Consider the following 27,322-nt stretch of genomic DNA (forward strand, 5'->3'; position numbering starts at 1 on the left):
AAACAAAATAATAGAAAAAATAAATAAACCCTTTATGGGATCTGTTCCTTGAACATAAATAATGAGCGCAGAACAAACAATACAAATTGCATTTTAAAATAAATCCATCATGCTAACTAGCGACCACTGGCCGGACCACAGATACTATGACCTCCCCAAAATAGACAACTTCCCCCATGCCACAGCAACCTCGACTCTAACAAATAGGGAGCCAGACAGTCCGACCGCAAGGTCCACAGACAACCTAGGACAATGCAGGCTTGAAACCAGTGATCCACAAGGGGTACCCTCCGACCTACCATGAACACCGTGTGCATGAATGTACTAAGTGTACTAACCTACTTCTTCCCTTTTTCTGTAAATCAGTCACTTCTTGAAAATGCAAAAATAAAAGAATTTTAAAAAACAAAAAAATAAACCCATAATATTTTTGCCCACTTGAAAGGTCCCATTGTTACATCTAAGGGTTTAAAAGGCCATTACAGATTGGCATGATTCTCTGTAGTGATTTAGCAATGACACTCATTTGTCATTTGCACAAACTCTTGCCTTTTCCATTTTATTATTTATTAAAATTAGTACAGCTTTCAAATCTTTACACAACATCTGTCGTCATGCAAACGAATCATAAAACAAATAGTGATTATTGTCCATTTAATGGGTTACTGATGTTCAGTCCATTGGCAAATTTCTCACAGTATGCCTTGAGAACACATAATAAAGTTAAGTGCGGGGTGATTTTCATCCAAGGTAATGTCCAATTGCATGTTTGGACATTACCTTGGATGAAGTTCAATTTGGAGCTACTGGAATTGTGGCATTGGTTTTCCCTAAATCAATAAGTATTGGACTACAAACTGAAATTCCTGTGTCTTCTAATCTGCTTAACAATAGTCAATTAAGAATATAGAGCAGGGCTGTCCAACCTGTGCCCCCCCCCCCCCCCCCCCAGATGTTGCTGAACTACAACTCCCATGATTCCCTGGCTATCTGTTTAATTAAAAGAATCATGGGAGTTGTAGTTCAGCAACATCTGGGGGGCTGCAGGTTGGACAGGCCTGATAGAGAGTGTAAGAAACGATAGTTATAATGTAACAAAACAGAAATTCATGGTTGCTGGGATCGCTGTGTTAGTCAATGCATGGAGATCGATACGTGCAAGTTCCTAAGGATGTTCATTCTGCAGCTCCTCTAATATATCTACCACGCTCTAACAGGAGAAGAAAAAAAAAAAGGTAATCAGGAATGGGCCATGTTAGAATTATAGAAATCAAATGTATAAAAATGCTTTCCTTACCTGTCTGTTAAAAGCTTTAGCCATGTCCATTATGCTTATTCCGTACTAAGGAAAGAAAGAGAGTTAACCCTCGTTCTGTAGCTTGCACAATAATATTTATTTCCATGTACTGTATATTACCTCGGTTTTTATATCGCATTTGGCTCCGTTTTCTATTAGTAAACGAACAAGGTTCTCGTGGTTATTTAATGCTGCAATCTACAAATCAATAGAAAAGAAATCAGAAGCAATGTATTTAAAAAAAAAATGTCTTCGCTTAGATTTCCATTGATAAACAAAAGGGGCTTACTAGGCACCATCACCACTACAGCACATTATATATGGCGGAGTTATCCTCTGATTTTCTGTCAAATTGAGTTTTGCCAAAGTTTGTAGTTTCTGGCAATAATGGCAGACAACAGTCAACAAAACCAAAATTTCTCAAATTTATCACCAACGGCATCTAAATTCTGGATTTCTGGACACAATAAGATGCGTATTATATATTTGTTTATTGAAGTTGAAATCTTGTTATTATGTTTCTTTTTTTTATTTGGATAAAACTGTAGTTCATATTGCTTTCTCGGAATTATGTTTATTTTATAATGCTTTAAATCTTTTTACTAGAAATTTCAGATGTCTAGAATCAGCATTTCTAAAGCTGAACAGAATGTCATTCATCCGCAGGTCATAAATAATTGAAATATCATAAATAAAAATAAAAAATGCTTCATCTCCTGCTGGTGAATAGTTGAAAAACAAAAATGTTTTGTTACTTTCTATGTATCATTAGTTTGTCAGAGGATGGCACCCCACAGAGAAAGTCTCTTCCTAAAATAAAGGTGGTCTTCCAACTTACAGGTATCACATAAACACTAAATAATAAATTACAAAACATCCATCAATCCTCCCAAAATGTAAATTTCCAACTTCGGAATGGTCCTACCACAAAAATTAAAGGACAAGATTAAAAAAAAAAAAAAAAAAAATATTTGGTATTGGAAAAAAAAAAATTACAGGAGCCTATTTTTATCTGCAGCAGGAAGGCAGGCAGGCATATTATTTTTAAGTTCTGAAAATGATACATTCAACCCTGTAGTTTTACTTTAGAAATAATATGCATTCCGAAGCGCAATAAATGCTGCAAAACCAGTGGTTACGATCCGATGAAAAGAAAGAGGATACGGAGAGAAGAGATATCCATTTATAGGAATGTTGCAGAGTTAAACAGTTTGTTAGAGCAGACATTCTGCAGATAAGGTACGGGTAGCTTAAAACCATTACTGAGAGGGGGCGTGGCTTGACCGCTCATGGAGTAAGTCGCACGCTGCACTCGCTCCCAGGCCCCAACCCGCATAAGCCCGATTACAGAGCAAAACCCGCGACCCACATGGGGAAACCCAGACGGAACACCCCTCGCCACCCTCCCACACCCCACACGAACCTGCGTTTGGGTCCTATGGACGAGTTTATGTCCACCCCACAACAACTTGGAGGCACACGAGGCGCAGACAAGATGGCGCCTACCTCCCCTCCTTCCCCAAGCGCCAGCAGCACGACCGGTTCCGCGGAGAGAACACCAGATGCAGATGCCTTTACCCAGATGTCCAGGGATTTAGCTCTCATCTCGGCGAACATGCTTACGAGAGGTGATAAAGCTGCCATGATCACTGAACTACGCACCATCATCCGAGAGGAGATTGCTGGGGTGCGTAGGGACTTAACAGTCCTGGAACAGAGGGTGACCGACCTGGAGGAACACCGCCTCCACTCAACGCACCACCAGCAGGCCACGGACCTGGCGATGACACGCCAAGGGAATATCCTGCTTGAAATGCGTAGACAGGTCGAAGACCTGGACAACAGAGGCCGCCGTAACAATATACGGGTGAGAGGCCTCCCTGAGGCGGACGGCGAGTCTCCCCACGATCTATTGCTTGGCCTTTTCAGGCAACTGCTAGGCGACGACCCACCGGCCGACATTCCACTGGAACGTGCCCACAGAGCTCTACGGGGCCCCAGGAGAGACGGCTTACCCAGAGACGTTATATGTTGCCTTTCCTCGTTCCCGCAGAAAGAAGCCATAATGAGGGCGGCCAGGGCCCAGCGCACGATCACCTACATGGGAACCCAAGTTTGGCTGTTCCAGGACCTGTCGACTCTCACGCTGGATGCCCGACGGGCACTGAAACCCCTGACGAACATGTTGCTCGAAAAACGGATTCCCTACAAATGGGGTTTCCCGTTCAGCCTACAAGCTAGGACCGAGAACCGCTGGCACACGCTACGCTGGCCCAATGATGTGCCCCGATTTCTACAGTCTGCTGGACTGCCGCATGTACATATCCCGAACTGGATTCTCGAGTTCCCGCCTGCTCGCCCCACTGGACCTTACCCGGCAGCAGAGAACCTCACAGGGGGCCATGCTGCACCCCCCCCGCAACGCCGTGGCGGCCCGGAGGGCCCGGAAGAATGAGACCTTACCGCTTTCCTACTGAACCCCTGCCTCATAGACCATGGCCCACTACTTTAAACAGTCACCCGCTTAACAGTTGAGGACTTTTGTTTCCTGCCGGCACCTAACGACTCCACTCTGCGACATATAGGGGGACAAGATCCACAGTCCTAGGCCGCCAGTGACCGGACCGAGGACGGGAATCTCACCTAGCAACATGGACCTTGGGGACTCACAGGGGATGGGGTGCTGCATGCTTGGCAGGCCGCGCACAGCTATCCGCTTTACTTCTGCCATTGTGGGGTGGGGGACTGGGCCGTACATTCCTGAACTCCGTGGGCATGAGCTTATATCTGCAACCTGTAAGTTAAACACCCCTGCGGGTGATGGTTCCTGCTCCCGGTAACAGTAACATCTTTATCTTTCTATTGTATTTACAATTGCATTTACATGTTCCCAGCTCTCCACTCTGTTAGTTAGGACTACACAAAAATTTTTTATTAGGAAACAGGCAGCCTAGTCACCCACTGCTCCCCCTACAATGCCCTTGCTACCTTTAGTGCACCGCCCCCTCCCGCCCTTGCCTGCTTGAAGCCATATGCCCCCCCCTCCAGGGCAGGTGTAGCTAATATCTGTATAACACACAGCCTGCTACTTGGGGCCCTCGCCACGTGATGCCGTGAGCCAGACCTGGGCGGTTGCTTTTTCCCCCCTCCGCACGCTACCACTGCACTCACTATCCTGCCCCCATTAACAGTCGTAGCCATTGTGAAGGCCAATAAGTTTCGACCTCGACCCCCCTAGTGCGGACTATACAGTTCATGTTGTGTGCCCCGCGCGGACTTACCCGCATTCTGCGTGCTGCCCGCACAGACAGAATCGGACCTCACATGGGCCCAGGCTACTTAGGACAATGCTGTGGTTTAGATGGTCCACATGTTAACGCTCCCTACAGGGCGCTTGATAGACGTATTTGGTTTCTGCAACGTTTTGTTCTTTTATTTGTTAAATATGGTGAGGCTGTACGCTGACATTCTACACTTAAAATTGGTGTATTCTGGATATGTCCCCACCGAGTAGCCATTGGTACTCCAGGTCCACGTGCCACGCTGAGATGCCATGGCTTGTGTAAGTGGTAACACCCGGGTTCCTGACACTCCCCACGCACATGTTTAGCCTCTTGTTGGGGTCCGACCGGAGCGGATTGGACCGCACCCGCAAGTGCTCTACAAGAGGCGATGTGATTACTAAATTACCCACAGGTTGCCCTTAGCATCTTTATGAACACAACTAAAACCACCAATGTCAGCTTGCAGCCTTGTTTCAGATTTCGAAAATTACTATGTTTCTGCAATGTTTTTCCAAACCACTCTCCCAGATCCCCTCCACACCCCCAACGTCAACCCGGAGACTCCCCTTGGGTTAAGCTTAGCTCTCTATCCTATTGTAGACTGTAATTGTTGGAGGTTTTAATTGCTTTTTTTGGTATATGCTGTGTTTCACCTCTATCATGAAGTGGATGACCCCCCCCCCCCCCCCCACCACCTCCCACCTACATGACTGCGCCATAGGTGTGCCCCCTCCAGCCGGCGGCGCCCCTGGCCCGCCCACCACAATGTCTCGAGACTCGTCCCCCCCCCCCCCCCCCCCCCCCCGACCTGTGACATCCCTGACACCTAACCGCAGATAGCGGGTTGGGTGCCGAGGATGACGAGTGCTGACTACCCACACTTCACCGCGACAACCTCCGGGAGCGGACTTCCCCACACCTCCCGCAACTGACCTCTCCCTGTACATAGGACCGGGGTTCAGCGAGACCCTCTAGACCCTCATAGTCTCCTGAACACCACCTACCGGTCTAGGTTCATTAGTTGCCTTTTCCCCCTTACCTCTTTGATCCTTCCCCCCCCCCCCACCCCCCCCCCCCCCCAACTATGGATCCCCCTTCCCCCGGGGTGCGGACAGAATTTACACCAGACTTGCTCACTTTTTGGTCCAATAACACCGGGGGCCTCAACCAACCGGAGAAGCGCTCCCACCTGCTACGCCGTATGTGGTCGGAGAGAGTGTCTGTGGCTTTCCTGCAGGAGACGCACTTCAGGGGCCTTGACGCGCCCAAACTTGAAAATAACCGTTATAATCTGGCTTACTATGCCAACCACCAGTCGTCTAAGAGAGCAGGTGTAGCGATACTCATAGCGAATTCTGTGCCTTTTAGCCACACGGAGACTCTCCCTGATCCCGAGGGCCGCTTCCTTTTCGTTAAGGGGACTATTGCTGACCACAAATACACGTTTGCCTGCATATATAGCCCCAACCGTGGACAACACACTTTCCTTTCCCGCACTCTGACAAAACTCGGTAAATTCAGGGAGGGCCTTTTGGTGGTCGCGGGCGATCTAAATATGCCCCTTGACCCGCTCAGAGACACGTCTCGCGGGTCTAGCACAATCCCCCCCCACTGCCTTAGAACCGCAGCTAGAGCGTTGAACAGCCTAGGCCTAGTGGACTGTTGGAGGACCGCACATCCTGACGGTCGCGACTATACTCACTTCTCCCATGTACATCGCAACTACAGTCGTATCGACTATATATTCATGCCTCAGGAATTCCTCTCACTACTCCACGATGCTCATATCGGACTCACGACCCACTCTGACCATGCACCGGTTAAGGTTCGCACGAGCTCACCCCTCCATAAACCTAGAGACAGACAATGGAAACTCAATGTATCCTTACTGAACGACGTAGCCGTCCGTGCATCCACGCTCCAAACGATCACACAGTACTTTGACACGAACGAGGGACCCGACACCCCCCCCCTGACGGTCTGGGAGGCACATAAATGTGTTATACGGGGTCATTACATCGCCCTCTGTACACAGCGCAAAAAAGACCGGCGCAGACACCTCACAGACCTCACGACTAAAGTGTCTGACCTAGAAGCCAAGCATAAACAAACGTTAGATGACGACGACTACCTACGACTGACAGCTGCACGGAGAGAACTTAGAGATCACCTTTCCCAGGGTCTATTGCACACTATAACGAAATCTGCCAGGTATTTTTATGAACATTCCAATAAAAGCGGTAGGCTTCTGGCGAAGATGTTACAGGCAAAGAGGAGGGCACACCACATTCACAAAATGAACACACACGACCGACGTAGCACGAGACGACCGGACGGGATACTTGACGCCTTTCAGACATACTACAGAGACCTGTACAACCGATCGCAGTCCACGCCTGGGACAGACACTCAAACTCATCAGAAAAGGGTCGCAGACTACCTCGCCAAACACATCTCCAAGACACTCACCTTAGATCAATCAGACGCCCTAGAGCAACCCATAACACTTGAGGAACTCAAAGGCACACTGAAACTCATGAAGCCACATAGGGCCCCCGGTCCTGACGGGCTACCGATCGCGTACCTCCGCGCGTACAGTGACACCCTCCTGCCAAAACTTTTGTTGGGGCTGAACTCGATTCGTGAAGGCGGGCAATTCCCCACTGACACCTTAGCTGCTACTATCACGGTAATCCCCAAAGCAGGGAAGGACCCGACTAACTGTTCGAGTTACCGCCCAATATCTTTGTTGAATTGCGACCTAAAACTTTTTGCCAAGACCCTAGCTCGACGGATCTCCCCACTTCTCCCGGACCTGATCCACCCTGACCAGGTAGGGTTCATCGCAGGGAGGGAGGCCAGGGACGACACGATACGGGCACTCAATATAATACACTCGGTTACAGCTGAGCGGAGAGAGGCTGTCCTACTTTCGACGGACGCCGAAAAGGCGTTCGATCGAGTAGACTGGACATACCTCGCGTCCACCCTCCGACACTTTCGATTCGGCCCCCAAATGTGCACCTGGGTGGCGGCATTGTACACGACACCGACAGCGCGAATCAGAGTCAACGGGACCCTCACACAATCATTCCCCATCAGTAACGGCACTCGCCAGGGTTGCCCCCTGTCCCCCCTCCTGTTTGCCCTCTCTCTAGAACCATTCCTGGAGGCGGTCAGACAGGATGGGGGCATTACAGGGGTGTCGCTGGGAGCAGAGGAACACAAACTGGCCGCCTACGCGGATGATATGCTGTTTTTTATTGAACAACCTCTGATCTCCATTCCTAACCTTCTTCAGGCGTTTCGCGAGTACCGTCAAGTTTCCAATCTCAAGCTCAACCTTGATAAATCGGAAGCCATGCCACTGCTTAATGACACCGGTTTCGCCGACCGCCTGAAAAGCCTGTTCTCCTTTTCCTGGCAGCCTACCAAACTAAAATACCTAGGCACCTGGCTAACACGCGATCTGACCCAATTGTATACAGCTAACTTTCCACCCCTCCTGACGTCCATTCAAAAAGACCTTCTCCGCTGGACACCACAATACCTCACCTGGTTTGGCCGCATCCAGGCACTTAAAATGAATGTCCTCCCTAGACTGTTGTACCTATTCGCGGCCCTACCTGTCGCGATCCCCCAAGCGTTTTTCCGCACTCTTACGAGGGAAATGCGCAATTTCATCTGGAAACGCTCCGCTTCCCGCATCCGTAGAGCCACATTAGAGAGGCCAAAATCGGCCGGGGGTGCCGGGCTGCCCTCCATGCAGCAATACTACCGCGCTACACATCTACAAAGGGTTGTGGACTGGCATGCACGCCCTGGGGCCAAACGTTGGGTACCCATGGAGGTATGCCAGGCCGGAGGGACGATCCCAGCCAGGCTGTGGCTTGGATCCCTCACGTTCGCGGAACTCCGGACGCACAACCCACTTATCGATGCCACCCTTAAGGTTTGGTGCACACTGCGTTACGCACACCGACTCACTACATCCCCGAACCCACTCACGCCCCTAACTTACAACCCGCGACTAGCAGGAGGCCTTCCCCCCGCGGCTTTTCGAAATTTCGCACAGACGGACTGGATCTATCTACGACAATGGACGGGAGACAGAGCCCTTAAACCGCTGACTGACGTGACAACGGCACAGAGTCCGACTACACTGGATAGGTTCCGTTATCACCAGGTGAAGACTTATTACATGAGCCTCCAGGGTTTAGACCACATACACAGACCATTGACGGACTTCGAGCGCCTATGCACAGACAGGAAACACCTAGACCATGCCGTATCGCATCTCTACACTATGTTACAAGCACTGGGTAACGAAAGCCCTCTAGGATACACCGAAAAATGGGAAAAAGAGACAGGGACACACCTGACGGCCCAGGAGTGGGACAAAATCTTCATCCTAACCCACAAGTGCTCTATTAGCTCTAAGTTTCAGGAAATGAGCTATAAACTGCTCACGCAATGGTATAGAACCCCTGACAGGCTTCAACGTATGTTTGGCACTTCCTCTGGCGAATGCTGGAGATGTGGTTCTGCCCCGGGCACTACCCTCCACATCTGGTGGAACTGCCCCCGCATTGTCCCGTTCTGGCGGCTGATACACTCTAAGATCACCGAAATAGCAGACCCAGACCTCCCACTGCAACCCCTACCAATGCTTTTGCACCACACAGCCATGTCGGTTCAAAGGTATAAGAAAACGCTCACGATACACCTGCTCTCTGCCGCGAAAAGTCTCATCCCCCTGCTCTGGAAAAGCCAGGCAGTGCCCACATATAGACAATGGGTGGACAAGGTAGAAGAAATCCACAACATGGAAATGTTGACCGCTTCCCTGCAGGACCGCTCAGACAAATGTGCACTCCTGTGGTTTCCATGGACGTCCTACATAGCCCATGGACAGGCCTAACCGGCCTACTCTGCCATTAATATAACATAGACGATTGAAATTGCAGTAGTGTTCCGCATCCCCGGGTGATAGCCCCGGACTCAGCTCTGCCCCCCCCTCTCCTTTCCCCCCCCTCCCGCCCCCCCCCCTTTCCCCCCCCCCCCGCCCCCCCCCCCCTTTCCCCCCCCCCCTCCCTCCACCCCCCTTTTCCCTGTGCCCGTCCTAAGACACGGTTTTCAGCGAATAGAACCCAGCCCTCTCTACGAGCCAGGTATTCTCCCAGGACAGATGACCTCCATCTCCCGACCCAGAACTGGGTACACACTCCTCTGCTACCCCAGATCGGCTTGCTTTCCGTGCCGTTTGCCTGCTACTTGGCGGGGCTACACCCCCTCAGGAAAAGTACAAACAGGCTTGATGTCCATCGTTCTGATGTTACAGATTTAGCAGGTGTACTTGGCGTAGCCACTCAAACAGGCCAGGCTGGCTTGGTTTTAACCGTAAAGGTATTGCGGTAACCGCTTTCGACTTTAGATAGCCAATCAAGATGTCCATAAATGTAATGTATTATGTAAACTTTACCGTGCTTCCCCCCCCCCCTCCCTCCCCTTTCTTTTTTCTGTCTCCCTCCTTATTTTGAAAAAATTTTATAAATAAAGAATGTCAAAAAAAAAAAAAAAAAAAAACCATTACTGAAGTAGAGGCAAAACATGAATTTTAAATTCAAACTCCTTCTTTAAACAGGTCATTTAACAAGCACACCATTGCTCTGCGTAATGGTAATTACTATAATAGAGTCATAAGGCTGTACAATGAGATCCTTACCATCAAAGGCGTCTTTCCATCCTTGTCTTTTGCATTGACATTGGCCCCAGTTATAATCAAGATTTGAGCAATGTCCGTGTTTCCAGTAATTGCAGAAACTCTCATTAATGGAGTCCACTCTGATCGATTGTCTTTAACATCAACCTAAGGAAATAGAAACACGTGTTAAAGTTTAAGTACCTACAGTAACTTAAACAAAAAGATTCCTAGCTGTGTTGAAGCTTGAAAATCCCATCTCTGTTGAACACTTATGCAAGGGTTGTTTAGGGATGTCTTGGGGACCATTGAGTACATATGGAATTTGTGGCTTTCACCACGATCATACGGTATTCGCAGCACTGTCACCCTCCGCTCCAAAATGCATATTTCAGAAAGATAGAATCTTTATCACTAAATTCTAATATCATTAAGAATCTAATATCACTAAATCTACAATCCAGTCAAAAGAGATACTGAAACTAGGGACTTACTTTGTCATCGTATATTTCCTACGCTTGACAAAAAAAGCAGAGTTACCTTTTGTCAAGCACCCAGTCATGACTAGGCTCTGTCTATGGAGGATCCCGTGGTTTTACGGAAGAAATTTAAAAAGAATCTATTTTACATATGTTGTTTTTTTAATTGTATCACTTTATCTGAGCAGCAACAGGCTTTGGGTGTCTGGAGATCTCTGTTGTTTAAAAAATTTCAACAACAAAAAATTACAAAAAATGCCCCACATGCCCCACAATATGGATAAATAAAAATGGTTAAAAAAAAACATCAAAAGATCCTTTGTACTATAATCACTACAACAATCACAGGAAGAGATTTGTAAAATGAAAAACAATAATATTTAGACACTTTACTGTGCATGAAGATTGCAATCCATATAACTTAAAAGGGACACTGTAGTCACCAAAACAACTTTAGCTCAAAGGGACACTGTAGTCACCAAAACTATTTTATCTGAATGAAGCAGTATTAAAAATTAAATCACTTTGGGGGGCGTGGCCTAACCACGGTAGCGGATGGTCGCAGGTTTGCTGAGCTCCGAGCCAGACAACGGGAAAAACCCGCTAAAAAATCTTAAAAACAGGCAAAACTCGACCCGAATAGCCTCAGCTGCTCACCCCAACGAGATGGGGCGTAAAACGAAAAAATTGAAGCCTGAAAAAACCAACCCGGGCACGAATATTGGCGCGCTGTGGCGGAGGGCCAGAGAAGCCTCAACTCCTAACATGGCGTCCCTCCATGGGGGTTGTTCGGATTTTTATAGTGAATCATCAGATGAAGCGGAAGGGGAGCTTATTCAGGCCGCCCTCAAGTCGCCACCGACCCGACAACAGCCCCCACCTCCAGCAGCAGCCCTCACGTCGGTGGGCATGGAGGCCATAAGAGCCTTAATGGAGGACCACCATAAAAAAATATCGGCAGAGGTGGCCTCGATTCGGGACACCCTGACAGGCCTCAATGGACGACTAGGGGCTGTGGAACACTCCACGCAGACCCAAGCAACACAACTCAAAGACTTACAGCAGGAGGTTAGAGAGCTGAGGAACCTATCTAAGCAGCATGACCTGCGGTATGCTGAGATGGAGGATAAGCGTCGGCAGAAGCATCTCAAGATCAGAGGCATAACAGACGCTATAACAGAATCTGAACTGCCCCATTTTGTGAGAAGGCTCCTCACGGTAATGCTCACTCCAAAGCATGCCAAAGCGGTGATGCTGGACGACATGTTCCGCATCCCAAAATCAGCTAAGGCCCCAGAATCGGCCACCCGGGATGTCATCCTGCAGTTTCAAGCCCAGAGGGACAGAACCACAGTCCTAACAGCGGCTAGGGCCCAGCCGACATACCCTTTCGAGGGCATGTCCTTAACGTTTTATGCGGACCTTTCGGGGGCAACGTTGGCCTGGAGGAGATCCCTGCGACAGCTCACATCACTCCTACGGGAGCAACATGTTCAATATCGCTGGGGCCCAGCTCACACTCTGTTGGTAATGAAGGGCGATGACACGCACAAGCTACATTGTATGCAGGAGGCACCGACGATCCTGAGGCTGCTCGGCCTCCCTCAGACTACACTACCCCAAGCCAGCACCCAAGGGAAAACTCCCGAACCCCCCAGGCTGGGAAAATGACAGTGCTGTCGAATTTGTACCCAGAGGACAAGCCGGAAGATCCACCATCTCTGCTACAACCTGAAGGCCTATGTGAGTTTTTGGGACTTATCCCACCGTAAGGGACTTTAATTACAGAGACTGTCACACAATACCTTAAAACACAGCCGACAAACCTAAGTGTTCACGCCTCCCCACTATGTTTATGATCTCAGAGTTTCGGGTGGTGAGGCCTCGCACGAACCAACTATCCATACGGCGCTTGTCGATGAGACCGGCTTACACCTCCCCTCTGATGCTAGGCGAACTAACTCACCCCAGGGCACGATTGGCCATATCCCGCCAACTATTATGATACACTTGGCCCAAACCTGCCCCGTTAAGGTTTATGACTCTTCAGTGCCGGCAAACTTAACGATGTTCCAAGCACGTTAGACCCAGTAGCCTGCATATATTTGTTAAACTTTTCTTTATGTTTATGTTAACTTGTTAATTTCATGTCAATTGCTTGGAAATGTGCGCTGTGCGGACCGCCAAGACTTGCAATGTCCTACAAACTACCTGCAGATAATGTCGTGGCCATATATGTTATATTTCCTTTTTTTCTACTACCGCTCATCGCACAAGCAATTAATTGCTTACCTTAATTTTTATTTATTTTTAATTGATAGCGGGTTATCTCCAGGTTTTTCCTTGATTTTAGGCAAACCAAAAATGCCCCGTGAATAACGCATATCCAGCCTAGCTTACCTAAAGTCTAAGAAACCGCACAATTTGGGCAAACCGAAGAGAGAGTAGACTCAGTTCACACCAGACCCCAGCGGCTACCCACATATTCTCTGACTAGCTGGACACAGCATCTCACTCTATTACCTGGCACACAAAGCGATGTTACTCTATTAGATGTTAAGTTTTGATAGTCTATGTTCAGGCGAGCTCACCGGGAACAATACACGCGAGCACAACACAGGCATATGTACACTCCTACAGACAGGTATACCTGCACAAGGAATACAATCCCACCCAGTCCCCACTAGCCTTCGGACACGACGCTCTAGAGGAACCTGTAGGCACTTACCACAGGCGCAACATCACCAAGCTGTTAAGCAGGAATACTCTGCTATTGGGGCAGAGCAGGTACACTGTTATTACATGCACACTATAATGCACAGAATTGCGAAACCTATCATTTTTACACACTTCAGATACCTGTCATAAGCAAGGTCTTGTACTCATCTCATGTACATCTTTTGATAATCATAATAATTAACCTTGTTACTCTCTAGGTATAAAAGCAACCTTACATCTCCAGCTAGTGATTAGCAAACATGTGAAAATCCTACTGTATTCTACTGTTGAAAAGTACTCATCATAATTTCTAAAAATGTGCATTGACATATTTGCCATGCTTTAATTGTATGTTGGAAAACGAGAACCTGAGCTGTTGTGGCTTAGTTTACAACATTGTTAATCACATGCACGCAAAAATAAAGAATTAAAAAAAATAAAATAAAAAAATTAAATCACTTTGTTTATGCAGCATTAGTCACACCTCCCCGTATGTGACTAACTCAGATCTCCTAAACACTTCCTGTAAAGACTAATCTAATGTTTGCACTTCCTTTGTTGCAAATTCTGTTTAATTTAGCATTTTTTTTTATCTTCTGCACTGTTAATAGCTTGCAGGAGTGGCCTGTGTGTGATTAAAGTTCAATTTACAGAGCAGGAGATAAAAATAAGTTTGCAGGGGAAAAAAAATTAAGTTGACATTTGATTAACAAAATAAAACCTTTTTACATGCATGCTGCCTTGTCAGGCATAGCCAATGGAGGTGTGGCTAGTGCTGCATGGACAGAAACAAAAGTGATTTAACTCCTAAATAGCAGATCATTTAGCAATGAGACTTCAGTGACTCGATCTATGCACAAAAACTGCTTCAATTAACTAAAATTGTTTAGAGGATTATAGTATCCCTTTAAATATTAAATTAAGCTTAGAGCATTTGAAAACCTTCACATATGCACGATAGAAAAACTAACAGGTTAAAATAATGTATATTTTGTTTCCTATTGAACATTTCACATAGAATAAAAGTTCTCGCATATGCTGACAAACATGAATGGATATTAAGTCAACATAGAATTGAATAACCAACAGAAAAGGTATAAAACACAAAAAAACATATCTCTTTGTTGCTGCTTATAGTCATCCCATTGTGATAGACAAACAATGGTTTAGTCATCAATGTTAATCCCAAAGAAAGGTACAAAGATTATTTTCTGTTATTTAGTCTTTATGTAAAATAGACTAATTGGTATAATCACTACAAGTTTAATTCAGGGTGATGAAACAGGTAAACACACAATAAGTGATTAAAGAATGATACACTGTCAAGGATGACTAGATGTGTTATTTAATGCAATGTATACATGGGGTCAATTTCAATCTAAATCAATTATTTAGTCATAGTTTGGTGGGCAGGCAAGGAAAAATGATTTTGATACCTCACAGCCATCATTAATCATCCACTGAATAACTTCCAGATGACCTCCGTCTGCTGCCCAGTGCATGGCTGTAGAGCCGCATTTATCCCGACTTTCCCAAGATGCTCCTTGCTTTCTTAGGTACTGCGCAACAGCTAGTTGTCCAGAGAAACACGCCAACATCAGGCTGTGGAGGACAAAGGCAATGTTAAAAAGTTTGTCCTGCATCGTGTCTACAGCCAAGATATTTTGATGCTACGATAACCCCCTCACTCTTTCCGAAATGAGTTTATTCAAGGTTCTCTTTGATTACCTACTTTTACATTTGTCAGACAGCACAGAACCCAGTAACAATCAATCACCCCAGTTCTATTTCTATCTGTTTTTCTTTTGTGTGGAGATGTAGGCAGATGATGTATTTCTTACTTTGCTGCTGAGCTAAAATAACAAAAGACGGAAAGCGACGCATCAAAAAAGTTAAGATGAATATAGGCTCTTGCATCCATCTCGTCTTACTGCTAGTGCCCGGTACATTCTTTTTGCAATGTAAAGGGAATAATTATCATTTGCATGAACTAGGAGACTGGACTGGCTATGATGGAATCCTCCATAAATATATATAAATAAATATATTGCATCCAAGCCTCGGATCAAATAAAATCAAAGTCTTGAATAATACATAATGGTTCATAACATCATCACAGGCCGATATGTTTAATGTTAATTTTACTGCCTTACATCTTTATTTTGCCCTGATCTTCAAGATTAAATATGCAGAATAAAAGTTTCTGTAGCATGCATGTCTTTTATACTCACACAATCGCAAGAAGGCATGCCAAACATGTCACGCACCAAAAAATCTACAGCCTGTGCTAAGCATGCAAAGTATTTTATCACCTTTGTCTTTGTCCATCATGTTAGTTAGTTTAACCAGCTCAGGCCCATATATCTTTCTTGTTCATTGTTTAATGGTTTTATTTCCATACTTAAATACCTCTGTCTTATCTCTGTAATTCTCAATCTTACCCTTTATTTTTCCTTAAATGACCTTTAATCAAATATCCATCTATGCATCCCCCCATCTCTTAGCCCATCTGACCCCAACATATATCTCTCTCCTACAGTCTGATTTTTAAACATACCCAGTTCAGCAAGGAACTCAGAGCTCAATCAGCTGTTCCACGGCCATTTGCAACAGGTAGCCTTCTGGAAGACTGATTGCCCTCCCACCCACCCCATGCTCATTTCCTCATTTATAGATAGTCTGTTATTTATGCTGACAATTCCATAAAGTTTACCCCCTTACAAAACTTTAGCCCTTCTGCCACCTTTGATTTCCTTTCTAGCACAATTGAGATCCCCTGCAGTAAATCAATCATTGTTGCAGGAATCTTCCGCCCACATAGCTCCCCAGTGCATTCTCGATCTGACAAAGCCAATCTCCTTAGTGAAACCATAGCTCAAAACCCAAAAAGTGAACTGTTGGTCTTTGGAAATTTTAATATTGATTGGCTGAATCCTAAAAAATAATAGTTCTTGCTCGTTGTTTATGACTTTGCAGCCAACGCAATTAATCTCCTCCCCAATTCGCATAAACATTAAAAGCCATAACCCTACCCTGCTCGATTGGATTCTCTCCACTTCTGATAGCATCCAGGAGGCCGGTGTTTTCCCAAAGAGTTTCAGTGATCACTGTTTAGTGTACTGCGTGCGCAAAATAAAGTCTACTAAATCCTCTCCTGAGGTTAAAATCACCAGGTCCTTGAAAAAATGTAATCTTGAATCCTTTCTTAATTATTATTTATATAGCGCCATCAGATTCCGTAGTGCTGTACAGTGGGTGGACTAACATACATGTAATTGTAACCAGACAACTGGACGTACAGGAACAGAAAGGTGGAGGGCCCTGCTACATGAGCTTACATTCTAGAGGGACTTAATGACATCAAGAACCTCCCACGGCACAGATTAAACATTATCCCAGATCTAGACTGTGCTGTTGAATTATTTCAGTCTGAACTCCTACAAATGTGGAATTTGCATGCCCCTTGCGTAAGGTGAGAGTAAAAGGAGCACTTATGAACTGGATCACAGCTGACCTCATCCAAATGTACCAGTTTCGGGATTCTTTGTGGTCAAAGTTCAAGCGTACTGGCTATATGAATGATCACTGTGCATATAGACAATTGCGAAATATATGCACAAAAGAAACAAAATTGGCCAAGGCCCAATATTTCTGAAAATCTGAACAATAACCTATCAAACCCTAGAAACTTTTGGAAAGTCATAAATAAATTACAAACTCCCCCAATCCACTCCCCTGTCAAAGTGGATAACCAAATCCTGCAACTTCCCTTAGATGTAGCAAATGCCTTTAACAATTGTTTTGTCAGATCCTCCACTGCCCTGATTGCCAAGCTTATAAATGACACGCATCCTGAAACTACAAATGTGGATCAGGCCCCACTAAATGGACAAGTCCATTTTTAGACCTGTACCTATTAGTGTCATTAAAAAAACACCATAATAATCAAAAAAATGAAAACCCAGTCTGGACCTGATGAAGCTCAGTGCGCCGGCAATTGCTAAACCCGTCGCAACCCTAATTAACGAATCCTTGGTGTCTGGATACATACCCAAACTTTGGAAGACTGTGAGAGTTAGTGCCTATCCATAAAAGTGATGACACTACTTTGGTTTCTAACTATCGCCCAACATCATTGCTCCCGGTATTGTCAAAAATCTAACTATCTGACCCCTGATCAATCGAGCTTTCGACAGAATCACTCCATTAAAAGTGGAGTGCCCTCTTAAAAGTTTGCAATGACATCTAAACTGGCATGGAACAAGGAGCTATTTTCCTTGATTTTGCAAAGGCCTTTGACACAGTAGACCATGACATTCTACTGCACAAATTCAAAAACTCAGGTATTGGTGATTGTTCGCTAATCTGGTTTCCATCGTATGTATCGGATCGCTCGCAATATGTGTCCATTTCTGACAGCAACTCCCTCTCTCAGTCACGTGTGGTGTTCCCCAAGGTTCCATTCTCGGCCCCCTACTATTTACATTCTTTATAAATGATAAGCCTAATGTCTGCAAATACTCAAATGTACACATATACGCACACTACACAGTAATCTATGCGAGCAAATCCAATCTACCGCAGCTTGAGGCTGTGCTCCAAGACCAGTTTACAGATGTAGAAAAGTGGGTTGCAAAAAACAAACTCTTCCTAAACACTGACAAACCTGTCACAATGATCTTTGGCACAGTACCTAAATTACACAAATTACACAATTCCCACCTATCCATCAAAACAAATTCAAATAGCACACTGACCACAGTTTACTCTTTCAAATACTTGGGTATGTTATTAGACCCCAATCTATCTTTTGGCCTCAAATAGAAAAACTTTCATCTAAACTTTATCCAAAACTAGGTGCCCTGTACAGAAACAAATCCTGCCTAAGCCCTACAGTAAAGGAAAAGATTGTACAGCAAATGCTGATGCCAATCATTGATTATGGGGATGTAGTATATGCATCTGCTCCGCAATTCCAAATCAATAAACTCGTATAACTCGTTCTGCCAATTTGTGCTACAATGTAATTACAAGACCCACCATTGTGACATGCTAAAAGAACTAAACTGACTGTCTTTCCAGCCTTGTGTTTAAGAGCTTTTCTGGGAAACTCCCGTCCTACCTGAGCAAAATGCTCTCCTCGGCTGTTCCCACCTCCTATAACCTCTGATCCATTACCAGCACTTTATTTAGTCTACCTCAATACAAAAAGAAAGCAGCACGATCCTCCTTTTCCTACAGAGCGCCGCAATTGTGGAACGACCTCCCGCACACATTAAAAATCTTCCCCAAGTCCTTTAAGAGATCCCTCTCTACATACCTCAAAACAGAATGCACGTGTTGTGGTTGATTATATATTTCCTACCTGTTATATGTAAAATTTTGTATACATTGTGTATTAATATTGTTTTTGTATTTTATTGTACCATAATGTATCAATGCAATGTTTGTGGACACAGGACATACTTGAAAACGAGAGAAATCTCAATGTATCTTTCCTGGTAAAATATTTTATAAATAAATAATAAAATAAAATGCTTCGCTACATATAAAGATGTACAAACCAAGCAAGTGTTGGTGGGGAAAAAAGTGATTGAAAACCCCTTTCACATGAAGTCAGTGGATAGTCAATACAAATAAAATTGAATAATGAGGCAAAAATGTGAGTCTTAGTTGAGCTAATTTGCATATGCTCACCCACGATCCCTTGCAGTTGTAGCATCACTGCAAATTTGTGATTCCTGTGGGAAAAGCAAGTCTTATGGCTGGACTGATGTGCAGGTCTTTGTTTAACAATGTTTTACAGTATATGATGATCCACAGTGGAACAGAATTGGCTTTTACACAGCAAGGAAATGAGAAAAGAAAAAAAACGCCTTGAGTAAAAAATAAAGATGTTAGTCTAAGGGGGATTTTTGTCAATTGTTTACTGAGCTCCTTGTAGGGAATAGATGTGGAAGAAATATGACGAGATCTTGATGCAACACCAGCTTATGTCAACAAACCACATTCATCGTTGCACTAAATAGATAGTGCAGAGTAATGTGTCTTACCCAGTAATGATAATGCAATCCAAAAAAACAGAGCCACATGCAGTTATATACATATAGACACAAATATCACAATGGAAAATACACAATTAATTGAAGAGGCACAAAGGACACCCAAACATATTATGTGCAATGTATAAATTAGGTTACAGCTAGTAGTGATTTATTTTTAGTAGTCTTACAGGGAAGCTATAGCCACCCAAACAACTGCAGCCTAATGAAACAGTTTTTGTGTAGAGATCATGCCCCTGAAGTTTCACTGCTCAATTCGCTGCCATTTAGGAGTTAAATCACTTTTGTTTCTGTTTATGCAGCCCTAGTCACACCTCTCTTACATCAATCAGATGTAACTTACTTTAAAAGTTTTTGTCTCCTGATCTGTAAATTGAACTTTAACCCCTTAAGGACCGAACTTCTGGAATAAAAGGGAATCATGACATGTCACACATGTCATGTGTCCTTAAGGGGTTAATTACATCCAGGAGGCTCCTGCGGTGTCTAGCAAGCTATTTACAGTGTAGGAGATAAGATTTTTTTAAATTAAACAGAATTATCAATAAAGGAAGTATACAAATTAGATGACTCTTTACAGGAAGTGTTTAGGAAGGCTGTGCAAGTCACATGCAGGGAGGTGTGCCTAGGACTGCATTAAGTGATTTAACTCCTAAATGGTAGATAATTGAGCAGTGAGACCACAGGGGCATGATCTATAAACCAAAACTGCTTCATAAAACTAAAGTTGTTTTGGTGAATATAGTGTCCCTTTAAGATACTGTAAAAAAACAAAAACAAAATAACAATTGTTTGGCTCCATAAACCCATTATGCCAGCCCTATCCTCCCAACCTGGGGTGTTTTCCCCTTTTATGTTGCAAAAACACTGCTATATTTTCATGATGTCATTACTTAGTTTTCTGGGTCAGTTAACAGTTTTCTACAGTAGAAAGGAAGCAAATTATCTACCACACTTAGATACCAAATACTGTGCCCATAAGGTGAACAGGATTGGCTGAATCACTTCCTTAAATCAGAGAGAGGTCATAGCAGAAACTGTAAATGCTGGTGTTTTGCAACAAAATACATGAACTGTGAATGCAAGCATTGTTTAATTAGATTTATTAATTTTTTTGCACATCAATGTGGGATTCTGGTCTATATGATTTTTCCTATCCCATAAATCTGTCCAATAGGGGTTTATGGGATATGTACATTTGCCCACAGTCACAGATAGGATAAATGAAACTCTAGAGCGAGAGAGAAATGTCCATTCGGGTTGTCTATTGTCATGGTTATATTGATAATAGCCTTGTTGCTCTGTCCCCACATTCCTGTCAGTTTAGAATTACTTGGGTCCAACGAGAGTCCGGATTTTTCCGCAGAGACCGTTCCCTTTTCAGCAACATTGATAATACAGTTTGACAATATAACCGTATAAACGAATACATAACCCCTCAAAACAAATAGTGCTCTGGATTTGAGGTATGCATGACACAATAAGTGAGGGAGTGACATTTGGGGAATAATGTTTTTTTTTTCCAAATCAAACTGTTCAATAAGAAAAATAGAGGAACTCGTAGCCTTCTACCACCATAACCACTAGATTAATCTGTGATGGTTAAAGCACTTTGAGTGCTCCTTTCAAGAGAAAAGCACAGCTTGGTATATGTTGAAATACCAATAGTTCACGATTTCAGCAGGCAAACAGGGCACAACTAAATCTTCCCAAATATAAAAAAAAAAAGTCCAGGGAATGTATAGTCCATGAGCTCTGAATCACCCCATTCTTGTATACATAATTTAAAAAGTAAGTATATATCTAATTATCCAACCCTCTATATCAACTTCAAAAGAATAGTTGGATGTCTTCCTCAACCGTGGGCATTCAAGGTAACTCTATAGGTCCAGAAGAACAGGCATCATTAAAACAAAAAAACAAAAAACATTTAAAAAAAAAAATAGAGAGCACAAATAAATCTGAATTATATGAAAAATACATTAGTCAGGCCATCTTACTCTATTAGTTTGAATACAGGAAATCCTGACATTTGAAGATACCTGTGAAAAATATATTTGAGAATCTTTGGACAACCCACAACCCTTACTCCATTCTCAGGGATCATGTCACATCATTTGTGATACAAATACTCAGTCTGTTCCAAACTACAAGCTTCACACAAAAACAGAATGCATTTTTTCTAGACAAAAAGGTTCTTTCACAGTTTTCATTTTACAAAGCTATTTATTTTCCAACACAGACTTGTCACAAGTACCAACAAGATTACTTGTCTTCCCAATAATAGTAATATCAGCGAACAGTATCAAAGTTGACTTTTGCTTCGTCCCAATCTAACAACAAATATCGGACTCAAGCCAGTGCTGGTCAACATTTGGATGTACTAGTTCAGTGATGGCTAACCTTGATACCATAAATTGTTTCTGGATTACATTTCCCATGATGCTCAGCTAGCTTTTAGAGTCTAAAAGCTAGCTGAGCATCATGGGAAATGTAGTCCAGAAACACTTTATGGTGTCAAGGTAAGCCATCACTGTACTAGTTCATAAACTACACCTAGTTGGTCAGTACAAGCAAGCTCTAGAAATAAGTAATACAGAATAAAATCATGTGATCATGTTCTTTAACCTCTGGGTAGATTATATTTTGCAGCGATTTGTTAAACACACAAAATTCAGAGAAACTCTTCACCCCACAGACAAATACATTTCTTCAGAGGTGGCGGGTTGTCCCTCATTAACCATAAAAAACGCACTACGTGGGGGCGGGGCCGGACCGCCATGCTGGCAGGTCGCACAACTGAACGGCTCCTGCAAATATTCTCAGTTTTCGCTTTTAAAAAATGGAACAACACCTACCAAAAGACTGAACACGGCAGCCCTGTGTGAGAAGACACCCCGGTTCCGAGGAGAGGCTTGTAGCACAGCTCAAGTCCCTCGGAGGGACGCTCTCCGTCTCCCGCAATGGGGAGCGCTCGGGCAGTGAGTGGAATGGACGGCCGCCATCCCGCTATCCTGCCCACCGGCGGTCGGAACATTGCATGAGGCTATGGGGGTCCGGCCCTGTCCCCCCCCCCTCTGGGCCGGCGGGGGTGATCCCGGTCCCCACCCTGGGCCCACCGATGTGCGGACACACCAACGTGCCAGGAGGCGACAGTGCAGATCCAACGCTCGGAGGCCGCACCAAAATGGCGGAGACCGCATGGCAAGTAACCCACGCCAAAGAGAATAAAGGAGCACTCGCCACACAACAGCCTACAAGGGCCATGAAGACACCGGCAAATACCTGCTGAGACCCATTCTGGGTCACACCACGCGGTGCATGAGCAGCCAGAAACCAAGCTGACACAGGACTGGCGGCAAGGTACACGACCGGCGAGGACCTCACAGTCCTGACCACCCAAGCGAGCTCACAGAAGGAGCTGTACCCAGCAATGAAGTCTTGCAAGCTGAGCCTCACAAAACTAGAGGAGACCGACGCACTCGGACCGACAGCCCGTAACCGCGAGGTCCAACCCGACAACCAACACGGCAGCAGGGTCCTGGCACCCACAAGAGGCAAGCACAGGACTAAAAACCGCAAGTACACCACCTGGGGACTGTCACCAAGCCACTTGCCTGGACTGTGTCTAACATGGCAGCACCCTGGCTCCCGTCCCTCTGCAGCCCACATATTTCACAGGCAGATCCCACAGCGATAAAACACTGGCCTCTGCCTGGCTGCTGGGGGGTTAACCTGGGGTGGAAAAAACCCAAGCATGAAGAAAGCTACTCACCTTCAGGCGATGGACTCTTGCATTCCACCTGTGTTACCAGTTTCTGAGTACTAGCCTGCTATACAACCTTTATATAGCAACCTAAAAGCATTTTCACATATACCCCTTGCTGGCAGTACCTAATACTAGCAAAGCGCAGGGTTTTCTATATTACAACACTACCACTATTGTTTCATATCATGTTTAGTAGCTTATCAGTATATGTACACTTCACCAGTCTAGCACACTGTACTCACACCTTGCATACTTTAGCTAGAGCAGATTGGGTATTAGAAATTGTCTAGCATGTTACTCAACATATAATCAACAACCTGATACATGTTTAAGCTACTTTAGTCCCTCTAATGATGTTGGATTGTCAGAGCTTACCTAGACCTTGCCAAAATGCTTCATCAGTTTGTCTACCCTTAGCATGACTTAATATAAAAAAAAAAAAAAAATGCAAGGACTAAGTTAACTTATCCTCTATTTCATAACTTGAGTTTGACTATCTACGATTCTCATATTAACTAAATATAAAATGTGCAATCTATATAAAGCCATGTAACTGTTTTATGCCGATTGTATGCGCTTGATACAGCTATCGTGGCGTTTCAAGCTTGTTTGTAACCCTTTGCACGTGAAAAATAAAGAATTAAAAAAAAACAAAAAACGCACTACGTCTCCTTTTCAATGTAAAGAGTCCATAAGGCTCCAAAGAACAGTGTACCGAATCAGCTGCGGTGTACACCACCTGGGGACTGTCACCAAGCCACTTGCCTGGACTGTGTCTAACATGGCAGCACCCTGGCTCCCGTCCCTCTGCAGCCCACATATTTCACAGGCAGATCCCACAGCGATAAAACACTGGCCTCTGCCTGGCTGCTGGGGGGTTAACCTGGGGTGGAAAAAACCCAAGCATGAAGAAAGCTACTCACCTTCAGGCGATGGACTCTTGCATTCCACCTGTGTTACCAGTTTCTGAGTACTAGCCTGCTATACAACCTTTATATAGCAACCTAAAAGCATTTTCACATATACCCCTTGCTGGCAGTACCTAATACTAGCAAAGCGCAGGGTTTTCTATATTACAACACTACCACTATTGTTTCATATCATGTTTAGTAGCTTATCAGTATATGTACACTTCACCAGTCTAGCACACTGTACTCACACCTTGCATACTTTAGCTAGAGCAGATTGGGTATTAGAAATTGTCTAGCATGTTACTCAACATATAATCAACAACCTGATACATGTTTAAGCTACTTTAGTCCCTCTAATGATGTTGGATTGTCAGAGCTTACCTAGACCTTGCCAAAATGCTTCATCAGTTTGTCTACCCTTAGCATGACTTAATATAAAAAAAAAAAAAAATGCAAGGACTAAGTTAACTTATCCTCTATTTCATAACTTGAGTTTGACTATCTACGATTCTCATATTAACTAAATATAAAATGTGCAATCTATATAAAGCCATGTAACTGTTTTATGCCGATTGTATGCGCTTGATACAGCTATCGTGGCGTTTCAAGCTTGTTTGTAACCCTTTGCACGTGAAAAATAAAGAATTAAAAAAAAAAAAAAAACGCACTACGTCTCCTTTTCAATGTAAAGAGTCCATAAGGCTCCAAAGAACAGTGTACCGAATCAGCTGCGGTGGGGGAGAGGAAGGGCGAAGCAGGACTCTGGGCTCACTGCAGGGCTTATGGACAGACTGGAAAAAGTAGTCTTTTTCCATACCAGTAAAGATAACCGGTTTATTTTGTTATTTATGTCCATAATTTCATTCTGAAATGTGGGGAATCTGCAAGACACAGGTGTGTTTTCTAATAAGTGGTCATCCTTTAACTTTGCAATTCTGGGGAAAATGTACTAAAGGTAGAACAGTCACCATAGAAACCAATGGAATGTTCATGTGGGCCGTTCCACTTCCAGATCTCAGCACAGATTGACAGGAGCAAAGGCAGTCACAGAAAAGGTCAGGATTTATAACAATGATTGACATGGAGCCCCAATGAAGTCTATCAGTTCCAGTGGTATGGATTTCTACATTTAATTCAATTTTTCAGTCCATACAAAAACATATTTTTTCAACACAGGGGACAGTTAAACAAAATGTTAGAAATCCCAGGAGTGACCATTTCCCTTTAAAGTGGGTTAGGCTCCAAACAGTAAGTGTTTTTACATACCTGTTTTTTCCACTTCCATCTTCCTGATTTATTTCTGTACCGTGATCAATGAGCAGTTCCACGAGTCTGTATCAGACATTTGAACACATTATTTTAGATTTTACATTACATTTTCGGTCTTAAAATCCTAACCTAGAAAGAACATGTAACTATTTCTATCATGTCTAGCTTGGAGGAATGATGAGACTGGTGGGATATGATAGAAACATTGAAATACATAAAGGGAAACAACACCGTAAAGGAGGAGACTATATTTAAAAGAAGAAAAAGTACAACAACAAGAGGACATAGTCTTATTAGAGGGGCAAAGGTTTAAAAATAATTTCAGGAAGTATTACTTTACTGAGAGGGTAGTGGATACATGGAATAGCCTTCCAGCTGAAGTGGTAGAGGTTAACACAGTGAGGGAGTTTAAGCATGCGTGGGATAGGCATAAGGCTATCCCAACTATAATATAAGGCCAGGGACTAATGAAAGTATTTTTAAAATTGTCAGATTAAATGGGCCAAATGGTTCTCATCTGCCGTCACATTCTATGTTTCTATTCACACAACATAGGGCCGAGCAAAGATGTATTGCTTTTTAACAGGTTAGCTGACGCAGTTGGTAATTTACATAGGAGGCCATAACTAAAAACTGTTTTGATTACTCCATTACATCCCACTTGCTATCTCAGTTGTATAACTAGAATTATTATATCTTTAAAACAGAGTATATTTATATGTATTTTTTTTTCTAGGATAGAAAGATTTCTAAAAGGATTTTTTTCATGACTCTAGTTGTTCATTACATGCACGTTCGTCAATTCACTCCAGACTCTACCATACAGAGGAAGTATTTCTACTTTTTTTCCCCCAAGAGGATAAATATAATGAATATCCCAAGCCTAATAGGAAATTATTAGGAAATAAAGACAGACAGACAGACAGACAGACAGACAGACAGACAGACAGACAGACAGACAGACACACACACGAGCTGTACTGAATGGGATTTCCTTTTTGTATGAACTTTCTTGCATGATAACATAGTAACATCCTTACATGATACACAATAAGTGTTACTTTTGATGGGTTGCACTTGCATAGAAGACTTTGGATTGGCGGACCCCCCCTTTTTAAAGTAGGAAAGAATTTAAGACTATACGCACTCTAACGGTATATGGAAAAAAAACACGTTGAGTTTTGTTTTTGGATTTGTTCGAGACTAATCGAGGCTTGGTAACTTTCCGAGGAGGTCCTGTTAGTAACATTGTATCAATTTAAGTGGTGGATCTGGACCTGCCCAGAAGTGTATCGGCCCAGTGAGGACGCTAGCATTTTGGCACACTTTTACATTTTGTTTCCCTTTTTCATTCTAATATATGGTTTTGATCTGAATATAATAATAACTACACTTCATTATTTCTATTCCTTTTATTCCCCATGTTCCAACTGACGAAAAAGTACTTCTATACCTACATGGTCAGGGTGACCAGATCCACCATGCTTACAGGGAAACATGTACGTTTCTAATATTTATGGAAATGCATGAGAAACGCCCTGCAGTGTGTATAATGCATATTCTGCATTATTGTCTAATTGTTTAAATGCATTATTTTTCATGGCCTAATTGTTTAATCTAACACATCTTTGAAATTCTACATACTACAGGGCTACCCTGTCCACATGCTCCCCATCAATATGTATATGGGATGTGTGTCCCAGACACGGTGGATCTGGTCACCCTGTACATGGGTGGTATCTAATCCTAATTTTTTTTTTTTTTATAATCTGGGTTATTTACTATACGTTATATTAATTTAGTTTATAATTATTTATTTTTGCATGTGGGCT

At 43.8% G+C, this 27,322-nt stretch overlaps 1 protein-coding gene across 1 annotated transcript in view; it reads right to left on the bottom strand.

Annotated features, from left to right (window-relative positions):
* Nucleotides 1-1,067: 1,067 nt before the first annotated feature.
* Nucleotides 1,068-27,322, bottom strand: part of FANK1 (fibronectin type III and ankyrin repeat domains 1) — a 125,676-nt gene continuing 99,421 nt past the window's right edge. Inside the window, exons 6-11 of the mRNA XM_063433621.1 lie at nt 25,488-25,553; nt 14,916-15,081; nt 10,307-10,450; nt 1,418-1,495; nt 1,298-1,342; nt 1,068-1,210 (exon numbers count right to left, since the gene is read on the bottom strand). Coding sequence (XP_063289691.1) covers nt 1,166-1,210; nt 1,298-1,342; nt 1,418-1,495; nt 10,307-10,450; nt 14,916-15,081; nt 25,488-25,553 — 544 coding nt within the window. The 3' untranslated portion in view covers nt 1,068-1,165. The remainder of the gene's footprint in view (nt 1,211-1,297; nt 1,343-1,417; nt 1,496-10,306; nt 10,451-14,915; nt 15,082-25,487; nt 25,554-27,322) is intronic.

This window comes from Pelobates fuscus, chromosome 10 (genome assembly GCF_036172605.1).
Source record: "Pelobates fuscus isolate aPelFus1 chromosome 10, aPelFus1.pri, whole genome shotgun sequence".
NCBI classification, from domain to species: Eukaryota; Metazoa; Chordata; class Amphibia; order Anura; family Pelobatidae; genus Pelobates; species Pelobates fuscus.